Source organism: Kryptolebias marmoratus, linkage group LG16, assembly GCF_001649575.2.
Source record: "Kryptolebias marmoratus isolate JLee-2015 linkage group LG16, ASM164957v2, whole genome shotgun sequence".
Lineage (NCBI taxonomy): Eukaryota > Metazoa > Chordata > Actinopteri > Cyprinodontiformes > Rivulidae > Kryptolebias > Kryptolebias marmoratus.
In genome coordinates, this window is record NC_051445.1 from 21,957,712 (window position 1) to 21,978,490 (window position 20,779).

A 20,779-nucleotide genomic window follows, 5' to 3' on the forward strand; every position below is an offset into this window, starting at 1 on the left:
CCCCCCCCCCCCCCCCCCTTTTTCATTTTCCCCTCAACATCTCTCGGAGGTGGTATGGGTGCTGACGTACGCGTCCCGGCCCGGCCCCCCTTGCTTTTAAAGCGAGAGGGAAAAGTCCAGACGCGGCGGACGGAACGAGCGCGCACACGCGTCTGGTGCGCAACAGGAGACGGAGCCGGAGCAGGAGCCGCTCCGGGACGCAGAGCTGCAGAGGTGTGGAATACCTTCTTCTCTGCCGGTAACACGCAGAGGAGCAGACCGGCACGTTTTTTTTGTTTTGTTTTGTTTTTTTTTAGCCAGCTGAAGTGAAACCAGAGAGTCGGAGACCCCGACGGGGAGCAGCTCCTGGAGACGCGCCGGACCCGGAGAGGAGCCAGGGCGAGCATGAGGCAGCAGCGGAGCGCCCGCAGCTGAACCCCGGTCATCAGAAGCGATTTACGCAGGAAAGGGGAGCCGCCATGAACTCGTCTGAGCCCGCGTGGCTCTACGGGGAGCTTTGGAACGTGAGCGTGGCGGAGGAGGAGGAGAAGCAGAAACTTCTGTTCGGGATCGGCACGGACAACTTCATCACGCTGCTGGTGTTCGGGCTGATCTTCACCCTGGGCGTGCTGGGCAACTCCATGGTGATCACCGTGCTGGCGCGGAGCAAGCCGGGCAAACCGAGGAGCACCACCAACATCTTCATCCTCAACCTGAGCATCGCCGACCTGTCCTACCTGCTCTTCTGCATCCCCTTCCAGTCCACCATCTACATGATGCCCACCTGGGTGCTGGGCGCCTTCATCTGCAAGTTCATCCACTACTTCTTCACCGTGTCCATGCTGGTGAGCATCTTCACGCTGTCCGCCATGTCCGTGGACCGCTACGTCGCCATCGTGCACTCCAGAAAGTCGTCGTCCATCCGCGTGGCGAGGCACGCGCTCGTCGGCGTGGTGGTGATCTGGGTGCTGTCCCTGGCCATGGCCGCGCCCGTCATGCACCACCAGAACCTGTTCCAGCCCGGGGAGAACAGCACGTACTGCTGGGAAGTGTGGCCCGACCACAACCAGAAGAAGGTCTACGTGGTGTGCACGTTCGTGTTCGGCTACGTGCTGCCCCTGCTGCTCATCTCCTTCTGCTACGCCAAGGTTAGACAGCTGCTCCCGGGTCAATGCATGCCCAGTCAGACCAGAACAACAACAACAACAACAACAACCAAAGGTGTTTATTCTCTGTTTGCTTATTTACAGGTGTTAAATCACTTGCACAAAAAACTAAGAAACGTGTCCAAAAAGTCAGAGGCGTCAAAGAAAAAGGTATGTATGAAGGGGGCTGGGGGGCTGGGGATCATGTCTTCAGAATAAAGACAGACTGAGTTTTACACTGAGCTGCTGAATAGATTCTTCTTCTCCTCTTTTTTTCACCCCGCTGCTCCCTTTTCAGGGACTCATCCTCCTCCGTCTCCCCCCTGTCCTCGCTCCTACCTCCGCGTCCTCTGTAACTGCGTCCACGCATCTCTCTCTTTGTCGAACAGATGCATAAGTCTAATGTGAAATCGTACAGCCACGGGGATGTGTTTAAGGTAGAGGACGCTGTGAGGACGTGTGAAGTGAGAAAAAGTTGAACTACCCCAAACAGGTAGCTTAATTGCCCCCATTAAGAAGTCATCCACTTAAAGATATAATTCAATTCTAAGCTTACGTAGCACTAGTGAACATGTGTGTATGTATTTTTATTTACTCATTTGTTCATTACTTTCTTCATTCTTTGTTTTTGACATGCTGTTTGGTGTCATCCACAAGGGGGTGCTGTAGCACTCACAGCGCCCGCAGTTCCCTTGATTGAGCCGTTAGGTCATAAAATAAAGAAATGTTCTACTTGTCATACTGATTGCATTTTAAAAGTTGTGCCTGAGCTCCTGGCTGTAATGAATGGGACCACCATCACCCTCGCTGCTCTTCAGCTGCTCTTCCTCTGTTCTTGTCACAGTGCTTCTCTCCCCCTGCTGCGGCTTTAGGAAAAAAAAACTCGCACAAATCGCGTGGATCAGCTGGAAGCGGTGCGCGCGACACTGGGAATTTTGACGAACCAAGTGAGGAGACCCAGTCCTGTTTGTTGGAGCTCTGCAGCTCAGACAGGGACATCATTTAGAGTCTAAACAGCTCGCAGAAAGTTGGACTTTACATGTCTCCGTCGGCATTTTGGTATCTTGAAAAAAAAAAAAGGTTTTACACAACCACAAGTCAACCTGTATCGTTTTGGGAGATTTTACCGCAAAAAGTTTGTGAATTTTTTTTTAACGTCACCTATCTTTTTCACAAAGTGACTGTTTGAGGCTTACTTTGTAGTCTGTCTTTCTGTCTGCCTAAGAAGGATGCTGTCAGGGAGTGATGGATACATGTGCGCGGTTACCATGGTGACCCCGGTGCTTGTCTAGCAGCAGCTTTAACATTTGATCTTAGCACTCGTTACACTTCCCGTTCAGTTTATACATCAAAACTCTGGTATTTTGTCAGTTTCCATTACTCAAGTCTTTAATCATTGTTGGGCTTTCAGCTGATGTATGTTGGAGTTTCGGGCAGTAGCCACATGGGCACCTCTCAACACTTCTTCAGGAAATTACTCGCTTTCTAATCTTATCTAACAATCTGTTGTTGATTATAATTTTGATCTTCCTTCATCGTGCTCAGATATACAATCACCACGGCGTTCCGCGCTACAGCTCCTTCTATTGACATTCGGCTTGATTAAAAGCACATCCCGGCGCTATAATGGCCTCCGGGAAGCTCGATTTCCCAGCCGTTCCCGGCAGTCCAGCACACTCTCACTGGGCGATGAGCATCTCCTCACCAGGAGCTGTACTCGTCCCTCTAAATTTGCCAGTCACACAGAGAAAAAAAGGATTTTTGTCTTCTTGGAAGCTCGGAGTGAGAATTTTGGAACCTTAATTGCTTTCTGTCGGCCCTTCCTGGTAAAGTGCCCCAAAAGGCAACGTGTTATCAAACAGGCAATCTAGGCCTCGTTATTCCCGGTGGAGGGAGGTCATTTTACTGTAGCCGCACAGAGGGACAGTTATCTGCTGTCGCCTGCTTGATTGTCGATCAGCCTTTCTCTCTGTGTGGTCGCTGCTCTTCACAACTGGTCAGTTTAACAGCACCTTCTGATAGAGCCCCTCCCAGTGCCATAAAGCCGGGGGGGGGTCAGGTCTGCCTGGGCTGATGAGAATAGAAATGAGCTTCGATGTGATTGTGTACCTCTCTACACACGTTTTATGGCATTCGGCTGAAAATAACGGTGGGAGGTGAAGCAGGTGTGTCAAATATTCTCATGATTTACTGAGCTCACGGAGCCGAGTGTTGACAGAACACCCCCCCACCACACACACACACACACACACACAGGGAATATTACGAGGCTTAATGATAAACGTTAGGCAAACAGTGTATTAAACCCTGACTGTAATAAATACATTTCTGTGATATTTGCTGTTAAACTATGACAGATGTCAGCGGGAACAGTTTCCACACACAACTGAAAGTGCCACATTTACATAAATGCAGGTGTAGCTTCTCATAGCAGAATATGTTGCCTAAAAAGCACATCCTGTCGTCTTCAGTGCGTTTAGACACACTTGACACTGTATTAAGATTAATGCACAAGTACAGCATTGCAGTCCCTTTGGAGAATCAATGAAAACGGAATAATGCAGATGCAGGGACCAAAGAGATCAGCAAGTCTTTTAGTTTCGTTTGTTTCATTTGAACTGGATCTGCAGGAAGGTTCTGCTTTAAATCTGAATCCTGTTTAAAATGATTTTAACAAAAAGCACAACATGACCGATTCTCTACGTTTTCGACTAAAGTGACTTTTGAAATACGTTTGAAAGGTTAAAAACAAGCTGAACTATGAAAGCTCTCCAGCTGTGGGTTTAGTGGTGTGAAGGGTGAACACATTTTTAGGAGGGAACAAATGGCCACAACACCTATAGAGTCACAGGTCCAACGATGACTCAACTCCAGGGCTCAAAGCTTTCCTGGCTGTTGTGTTGCTTTAAAAACATCCAAACAGGAGGAACAGTGAACTTCAAGTATTTCACGTCTAGTTAAAATGGGCAAATTCAAACAGATAATGTGACCGTCTTAATCACTTTTTTGTTTCTTATTGGTATCTGGTAGTTATTTCCTAGTAGTGCTTTTCCAGTCAGAGTGGGGACATTGGGAACACTTTGAGTGTTCCCAATGTCCCCACTCTGACTGGACACTCAAAGTGTTCCCAATGTCTGTCTCTATCTTTGTAGTTTATTTTGAAAAGACTATAAAGTGGAAACTAATGGTCAGCTTTACTGTCAGAATACAAGAATCCCCTTGGCTTTGATTCACGGTGGTAATGAAGGATTATAAGGATCACCGGCTAGCAGCAGCACATGTCTCTGTACCTGAAGCCTCTGTTTCATTAGAGGGTTTTCAGCTGCGGGACTTGGGGTGGTGGCGGGTGGGGTAAACTTTATGTCACCAGAAGTCTTCATCCCAACTGTGTAGAAATGGTTATTTTTTTCTTTAAGCAATATTATGAAACAGGCAACGGCCTTAAATCCCGAAGTGGCAGCAGCGACTAACACGAAGAAGCTTTCTCTGCTGTGTCGACACTTGTGTCTGTTCATTAGCCCTGCGTGACAAAAAGAGCAAAATCAGGACCAAGTAAAGGTCGTTGTGAGAAGCAAGAATCTCTGCAAGTTGTTTAATGTTTGTAGCGGGGGGCTGGTAGGTGGAAGGGGTGGGGTGGGCGGGGGTGTTGGATAGGACCGGGGGATTGGAGCAGGATTTCAGGGTGCGAGTAGTGGTAGGGAGGGTCAAATAGACAAAGAAAAATTAAATAATTACCAACAAATTCGAAGACTGCTTTTCCTTAAAATGTCCATCCCTAATGATCAGTGATGCTAAAACGTCAGCTTTGCTTTCAGCGAGAGTTTAGCAGCAGTGACAGTGCGTATATCCGCGTATGACCTTTTAAAGTGGGATTATGAATTATTTATGAATATTTTACATGTCCTCGATAGCTCATTGAATGACCTCGGTTTGGAGAAGGGGTTTAATTTTGTCCAAGCTAACAAGCCAACCAGCTAGTAGTAGGCAAGACTAAATTTGATTGTTGCCTTTTGCATGGCTGTCAACTGCACATTACAGCACTATTAACAATAAATGTTGTGGTTAATTCCAAGCGAAAGAAGCGGCAGCAGTACTTAGCTGTAGCACTTCCAGTGTAGCATAATACTTCTGAGCGACTAACTATAATATGCTAAATTGATGGTGGTGTAAAGGTTTAAGAAATAACATTCCCATGAACCATTGTGACATTTTTTCGATGTACATTGTTTAGAAATAGCAGCAATCCTCTTTTTGCTTCGCCCCCTGCTTGGACTAGTCATGAGCTCATCAGTTTGGTCAGAACTAAACGCTTGTTTTTCCAAACAGGTTGGTCAAAGCGCTATCTACGACAGGTAAGATAGTTCATAACAGCTCCACAGAATCTTAATTTACATTAAAGGCCTAGCATTCGTTGAAGAAAACATATATCCAGCTGCCATTCATGCTAGAAAGTTGAACTAAAATAATCTTATCTTTAAAAATCTCAGTTCTAGTTGTTTTGATTAACCGTTAAAAATAACGTTATTCTCAGAGTATGTGTTGTACATGACTTTCAGCTACTACCACATCAAATATTAGCCCAGTATTAGTAAAATTGACTGAGGTTTAGCCATTTTAGTGTTGAATAAGGTTGACAGACTGTAGTGGCCATCTTGAATTGGCTCCATAAGGTAATCAGTTGGAGAGGTACATCCAAAGATTATTTCCTGTCCCTTTCATTCAAATCTGTCCAGAGGGTCATGAGACGTTTTGTTCCCAGACAGAGACACGGACAACATCGTTGTCCACTTTCGCCTTTTGATTAGCGGGCGACAATGAAAGCTGTGTCCGAATCCCTGTAAGTGCGACAGATCTTGAATTTTTTTGTCATCATTTTCCTGAAGTTTATGCTACGGGCACCGAAATCAAGTTGAACTTTTCATGCCAGGAGAAATACGATACTGAGCAGGCTATCTGTTTTCCTCTGCCTCTCGTCCCCATGCTAAGTTAACCCGAGGAGAATAATAGTTTCATTAACCTTCCCCAGCAAGAAAGGGAATACTTCAAAGAGTGGAAGTGCTCCTCCGGGGTCTGAGCTAGGTTATGTAAGGAAAGCTCCCCGAGGTTTTGTTACTCATTCTTGTTGAAAGTTGGTGTGTTTTGTTTTTGGTGTGTGACTCAGAGTATTACTGTATGTGATGAATAGGTATATTTTTATCACGAAGGGAGATAATCAAAAAAAAAAAACAAGTACTTTGCGGCAGGGAGCACAGTGTCCTCAGTGGAAAGTGGAGCGATTTGTTCAAACAAGTGTTTAGCCAATCCTTTTTGCGCTTGAGAAGCGTGTCATCGGCTCACTCCGAGACCTGTGAAGCATAATGAGACAGACAGCTGGACAAAACAAGGTCATTCCCACTGCTGGTGAGCATTTCCACTATTTGTATTTATTTTATTTTGAAACTTCAGACACCCACGATTCACACGGCCTTCAGAACGTCGAGGCGCCGCGTTCGGAGGAGCACGACTGAGGCCCCAGTAAAACATTATAGTTTGTGAATTAAAATGCTGGATACAAAAGTTCGACCAGAGGTTTGAAAAACAGCAAAATAATCAGCGCTCGGCGGTTGCCTTTGAGTTCGCCAGGCTTCCAGATGGAGAACACAGATGGTTATGGGTAATTACCAAAATAAATATTCGGCCAAATCATCTTGAAATTGTGTAAGTGCATCTGTAAGAGTCTTAAGTGGGACAGCCGATGCTTCAGAGGCCCCACTTCACCACCACCCTCAGTTGAGCCGTAATATCTCACATGAAAGACTTGACCCCCAGCGCCACACAGTTACCCCTCACTGGGTTTGGAAGTAGCTTGAAGCAGATGCTTCCAATATATTACCAGATTATGCCCAATGCAGCGCTGCATTACACCTGCAGCTTTAAATGAAGGATATTTCATTGTTACTCCAAATATATTTTTAAACATTTTTTTGTTTTTCTTCCTCTATGGAAAAATGTCCATCTGTAGTATTCTAACTAATAACCTATAATACCAAGGCTGCACCTTTTAACTGTATATATTAAAATACAGACTTTACCAAAACCTTTTTTTTTTGTTGTTTTTTTTTTACCTTGAACACCGTTCACAGTCTCCTTTCAGTTATTAACAAGGCTGTAGGAAGTAGGGGTGCGGAAAGTGCTGCAGGACACTCTGACGGCTGCCAGAGGACCTGCAACTCCTAATACATAGTTGAAGAAATAAGGAAAAATGAATACAACTAGATTTTATTTGTGCTGAATGTGTTCAAATTCCAATATCACTTTGATACTATTGAGTTTTGTAAATCTGGTGTATAAACCAGCACTGTTACTGTTATAGCAAAAATTTTACAACCGCTTGTAAAAAGTGGACAGATCTACATTAAGTCATGATTGCAGTCTTGTAAGTACTGTCTGTTTGAAGTTTTTAATGTTCATATTCAGATAAGACAGTGTGTATTGCACTACATATATTTGGTATGATTGTATTTTTCACACGAGTGTTTAGGGTCATACAAATTCACACATGACCACGCCCCTCCCCAGCTTAAACACGTTCCCACAGATAAAGGTTTTAATCATTTTAGCACAAAGGTGACTGGATCAGAACAGAGTGGAAACTGTAAAAACAGCGTTGTTTTTGGTTTGGTGTCTGGGGCACAGGGATAATGAGCATAAGCAAAAACTAAAAGGATCCACGACTCAAGCGTACACAAACAAACCAAATCCATAGTTTTTAAAGAATGTCAATTTTTCTCCAAGAACTCTGCGTGTGGGCGGTAGGTGCCAGTGCTTTGTTTTTAATCTAATTCAGAGCTGGGTCGATGGGTTCATAGTTAGCAAAATGAATCTGATTAAATGGATTGAACTGGACTGATCCGGACAAAACATATTTTAATTTCAAACAGGAACTCTGTTTTTATGCACAGCGCCTGGAGATGACTTTGGTTGTGAATCGGATGTACAAACACGCCTAATTTAATTTTCTCTAGTTTAATAAAATAGGGTTAAAAAATACTTTGAGCATTGAAATGAGGTCATTTCATGTAATTGCAGAAGACATGACGAGTAAATATTTTTTTGTCATGTTTGCTCAAAAATAAACATCTTTTCTCCAGTTTAATCACACGGAACATTCCTGAACTGCAATAAAATGGATCACTGCAAAAATATAACGCCTCAGTTCCAAATGTGTCTGCTTTTACTTCATTATATAAAACCTTCCAGTGTCATACGAGGTGATTTTTGACAAGTGCTGAAAGAAACGTGTTGGCTTTGTGCGTTTTTGTGATGCTGCTGTTGATATTGGCCGAACTGTTGGCTCTCAGAGAGCTGAAGTGAAAACGTACATGTATCCAAACTAAGCAAATACCATAGTATGGGAGTAAGGGTTGATCATTCAGCCTAGCTCTCCTTATATGGTTTATTTTTAATATCAGAGGGAGTAAAGAAGCTTTCCTTTAAGCCATTATGTCAGAAAAGCTGGTCTTCCAGTGGAAACGTTCAATTCCTGCTTCTTTCCTGCAGCATTTTTAACTTAAATGTTTATGACACCGTCTGAATGCACGCATCATAGGGTGTAATCTTAGGAGTTAGGTTTCTGTTCACCTGAGATATCTTACTCCAGACAGTTTCTAATAGGATTTTTCCCCCCCCTATAAGTCTCATTTCCTCACTCGCTCGAAGTGTAACGGCTACATGTTTCCACAGTGGAAAACAGCAGTTTTACAGGAAAGGCTCAACAAAGTAAAAAGACAACAGTTTCACAAGAATCAGGAACTTGTTTATAAAAATGGTTGATGATCCAGTTCAACCCCAGGTAGTTTTCTGAAAGTTTTGTTGTTTTTAATCTGCATGCCGTGGGGATGTGAAGAATAACAGATTTGTACCAATGAATGAAAACAATGTGATTGGATCAGTGGAGGATCTGTCTATTATATCTTATTTACCAATAAAATCCATTCCAATTGAATCTAATTTCAGTATTAGATGGAAAGTTTACAAATAGGGTCATTTCTACAGGCATCCACTGTAAAAAAACAAATAACATAAAAGCTGAAAAAGTGTAGTTATGTTTAGATATGAAAAAGGGATCTCCTGTATTGGCTCCCTTTAGAGGACAATTCTTCTCCTGGCTGTAAATCCTGCTTTTCATAGGTATTGTTTTTTTTCATTAGTGACACCCACTGTCCAGGAGCAGAACTGCGGTAGTGCCAGCACACCAGCAACAAACACTAACGTGTGCTTCACTTTGATCGTGTGGATCAACTAACATTCCAGGAAAAGAAGATTAAATGGTCTGTTATTGTTTATAAAGTAGGAAACACGTTTAGCTGAGTTACTTGAGTTAGTGAAAAAGTGGTACACACATCTACAGTCGTCAGTTTTGCAGTACGTTGCGTTGACTGTGTGTTGAATCACAGTTCATATTAAGTCCCATCGTATCTTGATTAAAGACTAAACTTTATTGTGATTCGGGCTGAATTGTATTGTTTGGGTTTGTGCTGCTAGTGTTGTGTCGTTCGTGAAGGATTCGTTAAAACGAACAAATCTTTTGAGTGAATCACTGAATCACTTTATGAACTGATTCGTTCCTTTCTCAGTTCAGCTGAGCTCATTGTGAGCGAGCCGGTCGGGAGTGGAACTTCATGTTCTGTGACTCTTTCGTGATGTGAATCTGGACGACACAGCGGCGTGCGGCGTGCGGGCGGGGAGGGACTGATGTCGATGCCTGAGCGAATGTGACTCATGATTCGCTCACTGCAAATGAACTACATGTATCACTCACCGCTGTTCTGCATGAATAAACTTCATTAACTGAATGATTCGGTCAATGAATCTTTTGAACGAAACATGTTAATGATCTGATTCTAGGGATTCAGTACACTAAAAAGTACTGCCATTCCCATCGCTAGTTCGCAGTGTGTCGAGATGCGTTTGGGCCACAGACCAGAGATTCACAAACTTAATTCACTCTCATTAGAAGTTCAAGTTATTTACATCTTCACTAATATAGGCATTATACAACACTTCCATGGATCAACAGCAACAAAAAAAAATTACTATCACTTTTTCCCACAGTTTCCCTACTATACAATATTTTGTCGCCATGCACAAGATGGCCCATTACCTACTGGGTATGTACTTGATACATACTGGGTGCATAATTGGTACTTACAGGATACCCATGAGTAAAGCTCATGAACGAACCAAATCCATTGACGGCTCATTAACAGAATCGATGGGAACTGAGTCGCAGTTGCGAGTCGATCTTTTTTCTTCTGTTTGACACAGATGCTCCTCCACTGAGATGGAGAACACAGAGTGTTTATTTGATATGCAAATATTGCATGACATCATCTGAGTCGTCCACACTGTCTTCATGTGAGTGCCTGGTCTGCAGCGGTCGAAAGGGGACAGTGGTGGGTGACTCAAAAGGACAAAATGACTACTCTGAATCAAAGAGAAGGTGTTTGGATGGCCTTTTTTCAATGACAAAAATGGTAAAAGCTAAATGTAAGTTTTGACAGAAAAATCTCTCTCGCTCTCTTTATATATATATATATATATATATATATTGGTGGGATGTTTAAGTTTGAATGATTCTAATTCAGATCTTTCCCTATCAGTCCCCCAGGGATTATTTCCCAGGTAAGATGAGTTTCTCCTGTCTGGTTTTCTAAAAAGCGAATAAATATAAAAAGGAGCCAGTCTTTTGAACGACTACTTGAAAGGAGTGGATCCACCATATCCAGCTCCCTTCAAAAGTCTGTAAACCCCAGCTCTAGTTGTGGAGTCATTATGTCTCGTAACTGAATGTTGAGCCAAAAACACATTTTTCATTTCTCAGTCAAAACTATTCCCATCATTTGCACAATGATGCAAAAGAGTGACCTGAACTGAGCCATTAAAAAGACAGAAAACAGGGCTCTGCTTTTGTTTCTTCTTCTCTCGACGACCACAGTGCTTTGGAAACTGGGCCAGCTAAAGCACCGCTGTAAAACTACAGACTACCCACGATGATACTGTCGGGGATGTAAAACTAAAATCATAATGGCTCTGTTTTTTGCAGCTTACTTTGGCTCCCTAGTTTAGTGTGAACTGAATTTAAAGTTCCTCTCTAACTTTTAATGGCTCCCTCCCACTTTATGACCACCACGGTGGTCTCCCTGAACCAGTTTAAATAACTTTGAATGTATGCTGTTAATGCATCCCTTATGTTAGGTTGTGTTTTTTGTTTTAAAGCTACGCTATCAGAGTTTACTTTGCTTATTTTTACATTGAGCCGCATTCTGAGCAGGAAAGTTACGAGATTACGAAAGCTAATTTATTCCCTGCTTCGCACATTTATTTTCCTTCAATAACACCATATGGAAGGCACATCTTTCCTAGTTAATATGCAGACTTGCCATGTTTCTGTTTTCTGTGGTGTGAATTAATTAATTGTCAAATAAACCCTCTTCTTAGCTGTTGTCGAAAGGCAGACGAGAGGACAGGCAGATCAGGCAGCATGTAATTATTATTATTATTATTTTTTTTTTAATGACACTTCCCAGCTTTAGCTCTCCTGATAGTCTTGCCAGAGATAATAACATCTAGCGCTTTCTCCTTAAACGTTGCAGTACAGTGGTTCTTGTGGCAGTAAACCGTTTAGATCCTCAGTTAATTTACGCTGAAAGACCTTTAGATAAATAATAATAAATAATAATAAATAAACCGTTGCAATATGAGGCTCATAAAGACATTTCGAGGAGTGCATCTGAATGTGCTTGGTAAATTATCAATACAACAGATATATCTTGTGCTGCTCGATTCATTCTTTTACCGCGCTGTGAGAGGAGATGCTCACTGGATGAAAACCACAAGGAAATCTGTTCCCCCTCAGCTCTGAAGATCTTTTTTTTGTTGTTTGAAATCTTTTAGTTTTGGTTTGATTTCCAGCTTGTATCCGTGTTACAGCCTCATTATAAAAGCCTGAGGACTGTAGCTGCTGTCTGGTGGCATATAGAGCAGGCAGGGTGTTTTTTTTCTCAAAGGTTGCAGACTAAAGGGAGGCTAAAAAGAAAATGAGTTCACGGTTTTGACTCTTGGCTTTCGAATATCCCACTGCAGCTTTGTGGGAATGTAGGATTTATGGGTCCGTGCTTATAATAAAAGCATCCATCCATCCATTTTCTTTACCCTTTCCGGGTCGCAGGGAGCTGGTGACTATCTCCACCCGTCACTGTGCGAGAGACAGGAGACACCCCGGACAGGTCTCCAGTCCATCACAAGGACACTTATGCCCCTTTTCCGCCGGCTCTAAAGGTCCCGGCTCCACTCTACTGTCAGTGCATTCTACCTGCACTGAAAACTATGAATATCATATTGGCCGTCTCTCAAAAGTATTTTGCTAAGGGCTGATGTATTTCACTGCAAGAATGAATAATTGCGAAAAAAAACTAAAGCAGAATATAAATAAAAAGTTCTCCAAGTCACTAAACCCTTTCTTTTATACTAAATAAGTCTCGTATCCCAGATAAATTATCCATGTCTGCAGTCCATCAGCACACTGACTAAATGTCTCATCTCTTCTTCTGTTCTGTGGTTTTCCCTTCATGGCTCGCAGACGGCTCAGACAGTGCTGGTAGTGGTGGTGGTGTTCTGCCTGTCCTGGCTCCCGCACCATGTCGTTCACCTCTGGGTGGAGTTCGGGAACTTCCCGCTGAACCAGGCCTCCTTCGTGTTCCGGGTGGTCTCCCACTGCCTGGCGTACAGCAACTCATCGGTCAACCCGGTCATCTACGCCTTCCTGTCGGAGAACTTCAGGAAGGCTTACAAGCAAGTCTTCAAGTGCCAGATCGGCGGCGGAGACTGCCCGCTTAACGACATCAAGGAGATCCGCAGCAAAGCGGAAACGCCGCCCTCGACTAATTGCACTAATGTTTGACTGACTGTGGCTGGCGTCGTGGAAATGAGCCCTGTCAGCTGTGAGATCGCAGCTCGCAGTGAGTCACGGTGACCAAGTCATCAGACATGAGTGGGTTTGTTTGGGTAAGTATGACTGATTGTACTCTTCCACATAAGCGCTGGTCATGATACCTGGACTGGTGTGGAGCTACGGAGGCTGCGATCCGCTCATGACAAAAACCCTGTGGTGTCTTAAACTCAGGAACAGAGTTGGGCCTCGACAGGCAAGAGATTTTAATGGCAGACACTTAAAAATCAACATCATGGTGTATTTATATGTTACATTTGAATATGAAGAAATGTACGCTTTCACTTACAGTAAGTATTCATCTAATTAACAGACTTTTGCATTGTAACAACACAAAACATTACTGCCTACAGCTGTAAAACATTTGTGTTTGTGTGTCTGAAGAGAAACCGTGGTAACGTTTTGTGCAACTGTAGCATTTAGTAAGGACTGCCCTCTCAGATTTGTACAAGTTTTGATACTTGCATTCTCTGCTGGCTGCCTTGTTGCCTTGTGAAGTTCGATATCCTGATACTTTATGTTGCTGCTGTAGATAAGCCACTCTCAGACGACACATTAGCTTGACTCTGAGACCAGAGTCACCTTGCTGCTTTGAAAGAGAATGCACCATCAAGAAACTTAAAATTATTACCTGTTTATCCATTACAAACTAGTAATTGCTATGCTTAATGTAGCCTTTATGCTGTATATTAAAGTTTGCTTACTAATGTCATCAGAACTGCATGACCTGCAAAGACCAATTCTGATTTTCTTTTTATTTGAGTCAGATATATAATACATCTATAAGCCTTGTGTTTTACAAACCTATGTAGTTTTTGACTCTTATATAATGGTGCATTAGAGCCACTTCGAAAAAAAACCAAAAAGGTTTTGGGGATAAAGTTGGAATGTCATATTCTAAAGTCAAGATGTTGAGAAAAGAAGTTAAAATTGTTTTAGGACTAAGTCCAAGGAAGTGAACCCTATTGTGTTCCTGAACCCTACTGATTTTTCCTCCCATTTTTTAATGTTATTGTAAAGTTATGGGTGCATGTTTACTGTGTAAACTACAAAATAACAACACATTTTCTTTTTTTAAAATTCTTTACAGTAATAGTCCCAAACTTATACACTTCATGTTGAGCTCAAATTTTTGGGTGACTCTAATATGCTGCCATAGTCCTAATTAGCACCAATGTGCCACGGATTTAGTTTCAAATATATTACTAAAGATTTGTTTTCGGTTTTATTGTTTTGTCTTTTTCATTGGTTTTACAAGTGTTTGTTGTTATAGAGCTGTCACGGTTTGTTTTGACCACTGAACACTGCTCTTTCACACCCACTAAACATGCCACATTGCTAACAGAAGCAGCTAATGGCTCCTCACTGGTTAAAATACCCTTGACAAGGGATGCACCAATCAGATCGTGGCATTTGTTTTAGTAACCGAGGACTCCATCTGTACAGCCGAAAGTTCAGGATTCACTCAAAGTTCAAGTCTTACTCAAAAGACCAAGGATACTGTATACTCTTCAGGTACCTGCTCAGAGGATCCCCAATATGATAATGTCAATCAAATACAAAATGATACCATACAATATAACCCATCAAAAAGACAAAGAGGATCTTTTTACTGCATAAAGAAGAAGGTATAGTTGGATGATAGCCCACAGCAGATCAATGTCACCTGATATTGTTTATCAAACCAATTTCCTTCATTTCTGCTCATGTATCTAAACTAAACCATGTCGGATGCCTCAAACCAAGTGGCAGCTCAGAAAGGTCTTTTAAAGGTCTGTTGTGGATTTTCTGAAATAATGGTGGACTTACCCAAATATTTGAACAAGTCCAACTGTCTTTTGTGGCATTTATTATAAAATAGAGTCTGATTGAGTTGTTACGCACAAAACAGGAGCTATTTATTCCGTTCTGCAGCCGAACACGGTTAAACCCTTGAGCCAATCGGCCTCCGAGACAGGCTCATGGACAATGCATGACACTCACTGTCCCAGATGGTAATATAACCTAATCTAAATGGAACATATTATCAACCTGGTTATACAATGTTCCTCTGATACACAGCGTGAGATAATGATCATGACCTGATACCCTAAAATATTCTTTTGAACTCAGTAACATCATATAATTTTTCATCTACAAGCCCTTTTCCCATGGGCTCGACTTGGGTTGATGTGGCGTTGGTTCAGAGGCTTTCCATTGGGTGATCCTACCCGGTTCCAGCTCGGTTTTTAGGATCTACCCTGCTGAGGTTTCAGGCGAGCTACGCCAGGCCACTGATTTCAAGTCAGCAGACTGCAGGCTGCTGATTGGCCAGGGAGCCACGTCACTGGATGAGTCATGGCAGCGACCTCTCGAAAAATGTCCTTTTTCCGCAGCTACACCAACTTGCTTCTGTCCAATATTTTGTAATGTAAGCCTTCTGTGCCTCACGGTTAACTTGTGTATGACTAGCCATAGACTGAGCACCAAGCATACCATGACTTTGCTATCCTCCATTGTTGGGTGTCACCAAAAAATGACATCAGAGGAGTGTTGAGCAGCCTTGCTATGATGATCCTGCTCATACTGAGGCGACACTCACTTGTATGGAAAATCACAGAGACAGTGGACAATCAGATTAGGGCGAGGCGGGGTCACGCTACAGTCAACAATCGAAAAACAGCTTTAGCATCAGACACGTTTTCAATAAAACAATACGCACATACTCCTGGTCAGGCTTTCCTCCACACATAAAGTAATTTTCAATCATGACTCCCAGACATCAATATCAGTTCTGGACATTGATTTCAGCTTTTTATATAAACAAGAAACTGCTCGCTTGACTCATTTTCAGTGGTAGAAATACTTTGAAGTGGTGCCTTTTCTCAGAGTATGCCGTATGGATAATCAAGAAAGAAGCAGTAAATGTCATCAACACACAAACTTGCTCACAGAGACCATATGTCTTGCTCTGTTCACACTTAAGACAGTTAGACATCAGGCAGACATATTGGCAAAATAAAAATAAAACACATACATCAGCCCATCTGACTCCAACATTAGCATTTTCACACATGGCTTCTAAAGACATAAATCACTTTAATGAAACATTAACAGGGAAAACAGCTATGTATACAAACATGCACATATAACAATTACAACAAAGCCACAAATCATGCATTCAGTAAGACCATAAGTGATCGAGTAAATTCATTTGCCTGTATGATCCAGGAACAACAGCATAACAGACTAAAAAAAATGTAAGATTGGACCAGGTGGATTACAGTTTCTTCTAGTTAACCTGGATGACAAGTGCCTAATGTGTAGGGTTTCAGAGACAGTCTTTCTTTAAATGATTCCACCAAAACTAATCTCTGATCAGAGTTAAGACTAGCCTGTGAAACTCGCTGTTGGAGTGAAGTTTGCTGTCAAAGAGGCTGAGCGGCTGATGGGTCACTGAAGCCTATAGGAAATCTGGTAGGGAAAGGTGTTGTTCAGGACTCTTATTTTGTGTAATACATTGTGTTGAATACAGAGGATTCACAATGCAGAATTTTGTGTTCGTGTGTTGTTGAACGGAGCAAAATGGTAGGATATTGCTGCCACCCCAGTACAAAAAGTAACAAAAAAAGAACCGTATCAAAATCTGATTTATGTGTTATGCTTTATGTCTGAGACATGGGAGAATGAAATGTCTTTCTCAGACCAACCTAAAAAAATAAATAAGTAATAAATAATCTAAATGACTATTAATAAAAATAAAACAGTCCAGAGGGCAGCTTTAGGGACTCTGTTTATGAGCCTCAGCCTCAGGGAAGAAGCTGTTTCTCAGCCTTGTTGTCCAGGCTTGAAGGCTGCAGTAACGTTGCCAACTCCTCAGTAAGGAAAGTGGCTATTGGCTGTTCTAAAAGTCGTAAAATGACATCATCGCCTAATTTACATGACTGATCAGAGAGGAATAATGTCATGGGAGAGTCAAAAAGTCAGTAAAAACATCCTAACTCTGTTAAGAACTACAAAAAAAAGTTTCTTCTCTTGATTCTTCTTCTTTTTTTTAATGCCACAGTTCCATTCCTCATCTTTTATCCAGGTCTGGGATTGGCAAAGGCGACCCAAAAGAGACACTCAGGATTATTTTAGACAGAAAGTTTTACATTTACCTCCTGCTATCGATCAGTCAGCAGCAGCAGCATTGGCCATGTGCGATTCAGCTAGGGTTTGGATGTGGTGGGGGGAACATCTCCTGCCCTGACTGCAGGTGTGTCGGTGGTTTGGGTTGGGGGAGGGGACCACAGCAGTACCTGTAGCCCGTTGGAAATGTGCTTTCACGCACTCTCCAAAAGTCTTCAAGAACACTAGAAAAACTCGCTAGATTTGTTGCAAGTTGCTTTTTTGAAAAATAGTGGCTAGAGGGGTCTGAAAACTCAATAAAGTTGCTAAGTTGGGGTGCAAAACCTTCTGCCGGAGGGAAAGAGGGTGAAGAGTTCACAAGCTAAATGGGTGGGGTCCATCATAACGGGTTTTGCTTTGGTTCTGCATCTGCTGCTGTAAATGTCCTCTCGGGAAGAGAGGCGACTGTCTTTCGACGCTTGAGCCGATCAAGTTGCTCTTCGCAGAGCCTTGTCGACAGGCTCAGAGCAGTTTCCACACCAAACTGTTACAGGAAGCGTCACGTTGTGATGTAATGATGCAGGAGTGGCAGTGATGTGCTTCAGTACGGCAGTGACAGAAACAGCGATGTGTAGCAGGTTTATTAAAATATAGGAAAATAGGTGAAATATAGGTTAGAAATACAGTATTGTCATTTGGATGTACCAGCGTTGACCTCACTATAGCAGGACGGGTAAAACTAAACAAGAACAACTAGGTTTTTTCCAGAGAGCAGATGGGGGTCAGCTGATGCCTTTGCCCAGTAATAGAGCTGACTCTGTGGACGGTGTTAGAGAAGAAAAAGAGCATTTTATTTTCACTGGACCTGCTCACGACAGCGTAATCCTTGAGGTGTGAGGAACATAAGTATTTGTTGGGGTTAGACAGCGGACATGTCTCTTCATTTGGAGAAAAGAGTAAAATTGGTTGCTGCATTACTCGATTTGTTTGAAATTCAACTACATAACATGAAAAAAATACAATAGTGAATTTAGTGACGCTTCAAATTACAACCAAAAGAAGAGTCATTTTATTTATAAGTTTTGCCTGTAAAAAAGCAACTCTCATTTTTTTAAATAACTTTTTTCTTAAATCATAACAAAAGACATTGAAAGTTGGGAAGGTCATTTACGTTTAGTTTAGAAGAAGGGTTCAAAACACTGAATTGCATAACAGTTAGTTTTGCTACAATTTTTTAAATTTTTGTAAGAAAAGTAGATTTTTAAAATCAGTCATTTTATTCGTTTTTGCTTCTTCAAAAGCCTAAACAAAGACAAGGACAGCAAATGTTTTATCTGAACTTGATGAGAACAGGAAGTGAAACATTCAGAGATTGCTAAAATTAAAAATTGAAACAAATTTGAGGGTTTTGTATCGTACCCCAGTGTTCATGATCGAAACAAAAACATCCTTATCTTTATTAGTGCCCAAACTACAGAAGCAGAACGAACAGATACAGGCGTTCCCCGTCAGCCACTTCAAACTACAGATGAAGGGGAAAGTGGAAACAGTCGCGCTTCTTTTTGTGGCCGACGCTTCGATCCTGATGACTGCGTTGACCGGGACTGCAGTCATTTGGAAAAAGGAAAGTTGTTTTAATCCTCTTCGCCTTAAACAGTTGTTCCCAGCGGCTGTTTATGAAACACCTCAGAGTCCATTCTTCACCGAGTGAAAGCAGAGCCTCTAGCATTTGAAATAAATCACGACTGGGACGAACCCACCCGCCTGTAACGCTGCAGGAATGTGAAGTTCATAATAACGTGATAATAAGAAAACATTCTGTGCGTTGCATTATAAAACATAACGCTCAGACGGAAGCCATTTAATCAAAATATACTTGACTGGACTGACGAGCTCCAATAAACGGGCCAAAAACATCAGCGTGGCTCATGTGAACATTAGTTTTTTAACCCACTGCAACACTGTTAGTGTTGCAGGACAGAGTCACTAGAGTCATTTCATCTAGCTGCTGCTTAAATATAACCCAAAATGTATTTAAACAACTGCGAAAGGCTAAAATGGTGGAGAGGGATTACAAAATGTTCACATGAAATGCTGTGATTTTTTTTTAAGATTGGACTGGCTAAGATAACATGAGCCCACAATCCTTTTTTATAGTCGGCTGCATTTAATACACGTCTACGGCAAAAGTGAGTTTAGCTGTTGTCTCCGTTTCCCATTTCTGTGAAGAAGCTCTGCTGAATCATTAATTACTGACCAATATGTAACACCTGCTCCTACAGCATACTTCTTAAACTTTTATCTAAATTTTGTTTTTCTTGTTTGTTTATTTCTGAATTCGGTATGTTGTTGCCATTTCTACGACTGCTATTATTTACAGCACTGTAAAATATTTTCACTGTAATTTAGAGGCCAAATATGTGTTATCCTGCTGTATATTTAGAAATGTAACTTTTTTTTTTTAATTTTTAGTCTGTAGTGACTTGATGATGAAAATTTTTATTTTGAGCGTGCCTTTATTAAAGGTCAATCTTTTAAATAATGATGTTAATTTTATTGAGTACTTCGAGTCACCATCCTTGCTGTTGTGTGTCTATTAAATTGTGCAAATGTGATATGAAAAGATCAACCGAATGTGAAGAAAACAAACAAAAAAAATCTGGTGTTTTTGACCCATTTTGCTTGGAATGCAGCTCAAGAATATAAAGCGTTTGCTGAAGTACTCTGTATATGGATTGTGCTTTATGTAGTGCATCTCATATTATAAGAATAAATTCTTGGTTTGTTTGAAGAAATCTTTCTGCTTCGTCTTTAAACAAAATCATGCTGAGATTTCCACACAAATGTGAATCGCTGCTCTTGATGAGGGTTTGGCATATATGAAAAAACATATATATATTTTTTTAATCTAAGTTCACCCACAACACAGAGAAAAGAAAGAAAATAGCTTTTTACTGTAACTTCTCACCACTACTCAGACTCTAGTGTTGATGAGTATGTTCGATTGGTCTGAAAATATTCATGGAGTTGATGAGCAATCACATCAGCTCAGTCACCTCGACATAATCTAAACAAAAAAACCTGTTTTTCTGTGAAGCTTTACAGTCAGGGTTAGTTTAATAAGAGATTACTTATGAATATATTCCTATACAGTCGTAGAATAATCATTCTTCATCCATATATTTTTGTACAAAGAGAGAAAATTCAAATGATCTTATAACACCTTTGTGAATTTTCTCCCCCCTGTTTTTTGAGATTTCCTGACACCTACCAGTTGTTTTGACTGAAAAAGTAGCACAGGCAGCTGGCGTTCTCACACTGCTCAGAGCTGCGGTGAGTTGGGCGTTTACAGCTTTCAGCAGCCGCTACAAATTTGGTTCAGATTTTCACGATCTCCTTGGGACAAGCACGGCTTGCTGCCGACATGCGAAGGCGGACGATGATGTTTTTACCCGTGTCTGATACCAAAATGTCTCATGAAGCACTGGACATGTAGCATCTACACCTTGAACTCAAACTCATTCAAGATGGCTGCCACAGCCAAATTACATATAAGTTGCTCTTAGTCTGTCTGTTT

The 20,779-nt window shown here is 41.8% G+C and overlaps 1 protein-coding gene across 1 annotated transcript; it reads left to right on the forward strand.

The window, feature by feature from the left end:
- The first annotated feature begins 138 nt into the window (after positions 1–138).
- LOC108232314 (galanin receptor type 1) lies at positions 139–19,982 on the forward strand. The gene is made up of 3 exons (XM_017410032.3): positions 139–1,127; positions 1,230–1,295; positions 12,745–19,982. The coding sequence occupies exons 1-3, from the start codon at positions 459–461 to the stop codon at positions 13,063–13,065; spliced, it is 1,056 nt and encodes a 351-aa protein (XP_017265521.1). The 5' UTR covers positions 139–458; the 3' UTR covers positions 13,066–19,982.
- Positions 19,983–20,779: the final 797 nt, after the last annotated feature.

What these genes read in the sequence shown, in the direction of transcription:
- LOC108232314 (XM_017410032.3), top strand. Translation starts at nt 459, where the DNA reads ATGAACTCGTCTGAGCCCGCGTGGCTCTACGGGGAGCTTTGGAACGTG. An exon ending in TCTCCTTCTGCTACGCCAAG is followed by an intron (nt 1,128 to 1,229) that starts GTTAGACAGCTG and finishes GCTTATTTACAG; the next exon opens with GTGTTAAATCACTTGCACAA. An exon ending in CAGAGGCGTCAAAGAAAAAG is followed by an intron (nt 1,296 to 12,744) that starts GTATGTATGAAG and finishes CATGGCTCGCAG; the next exon opens with ACGGCTCAGACAGTGCTGGT.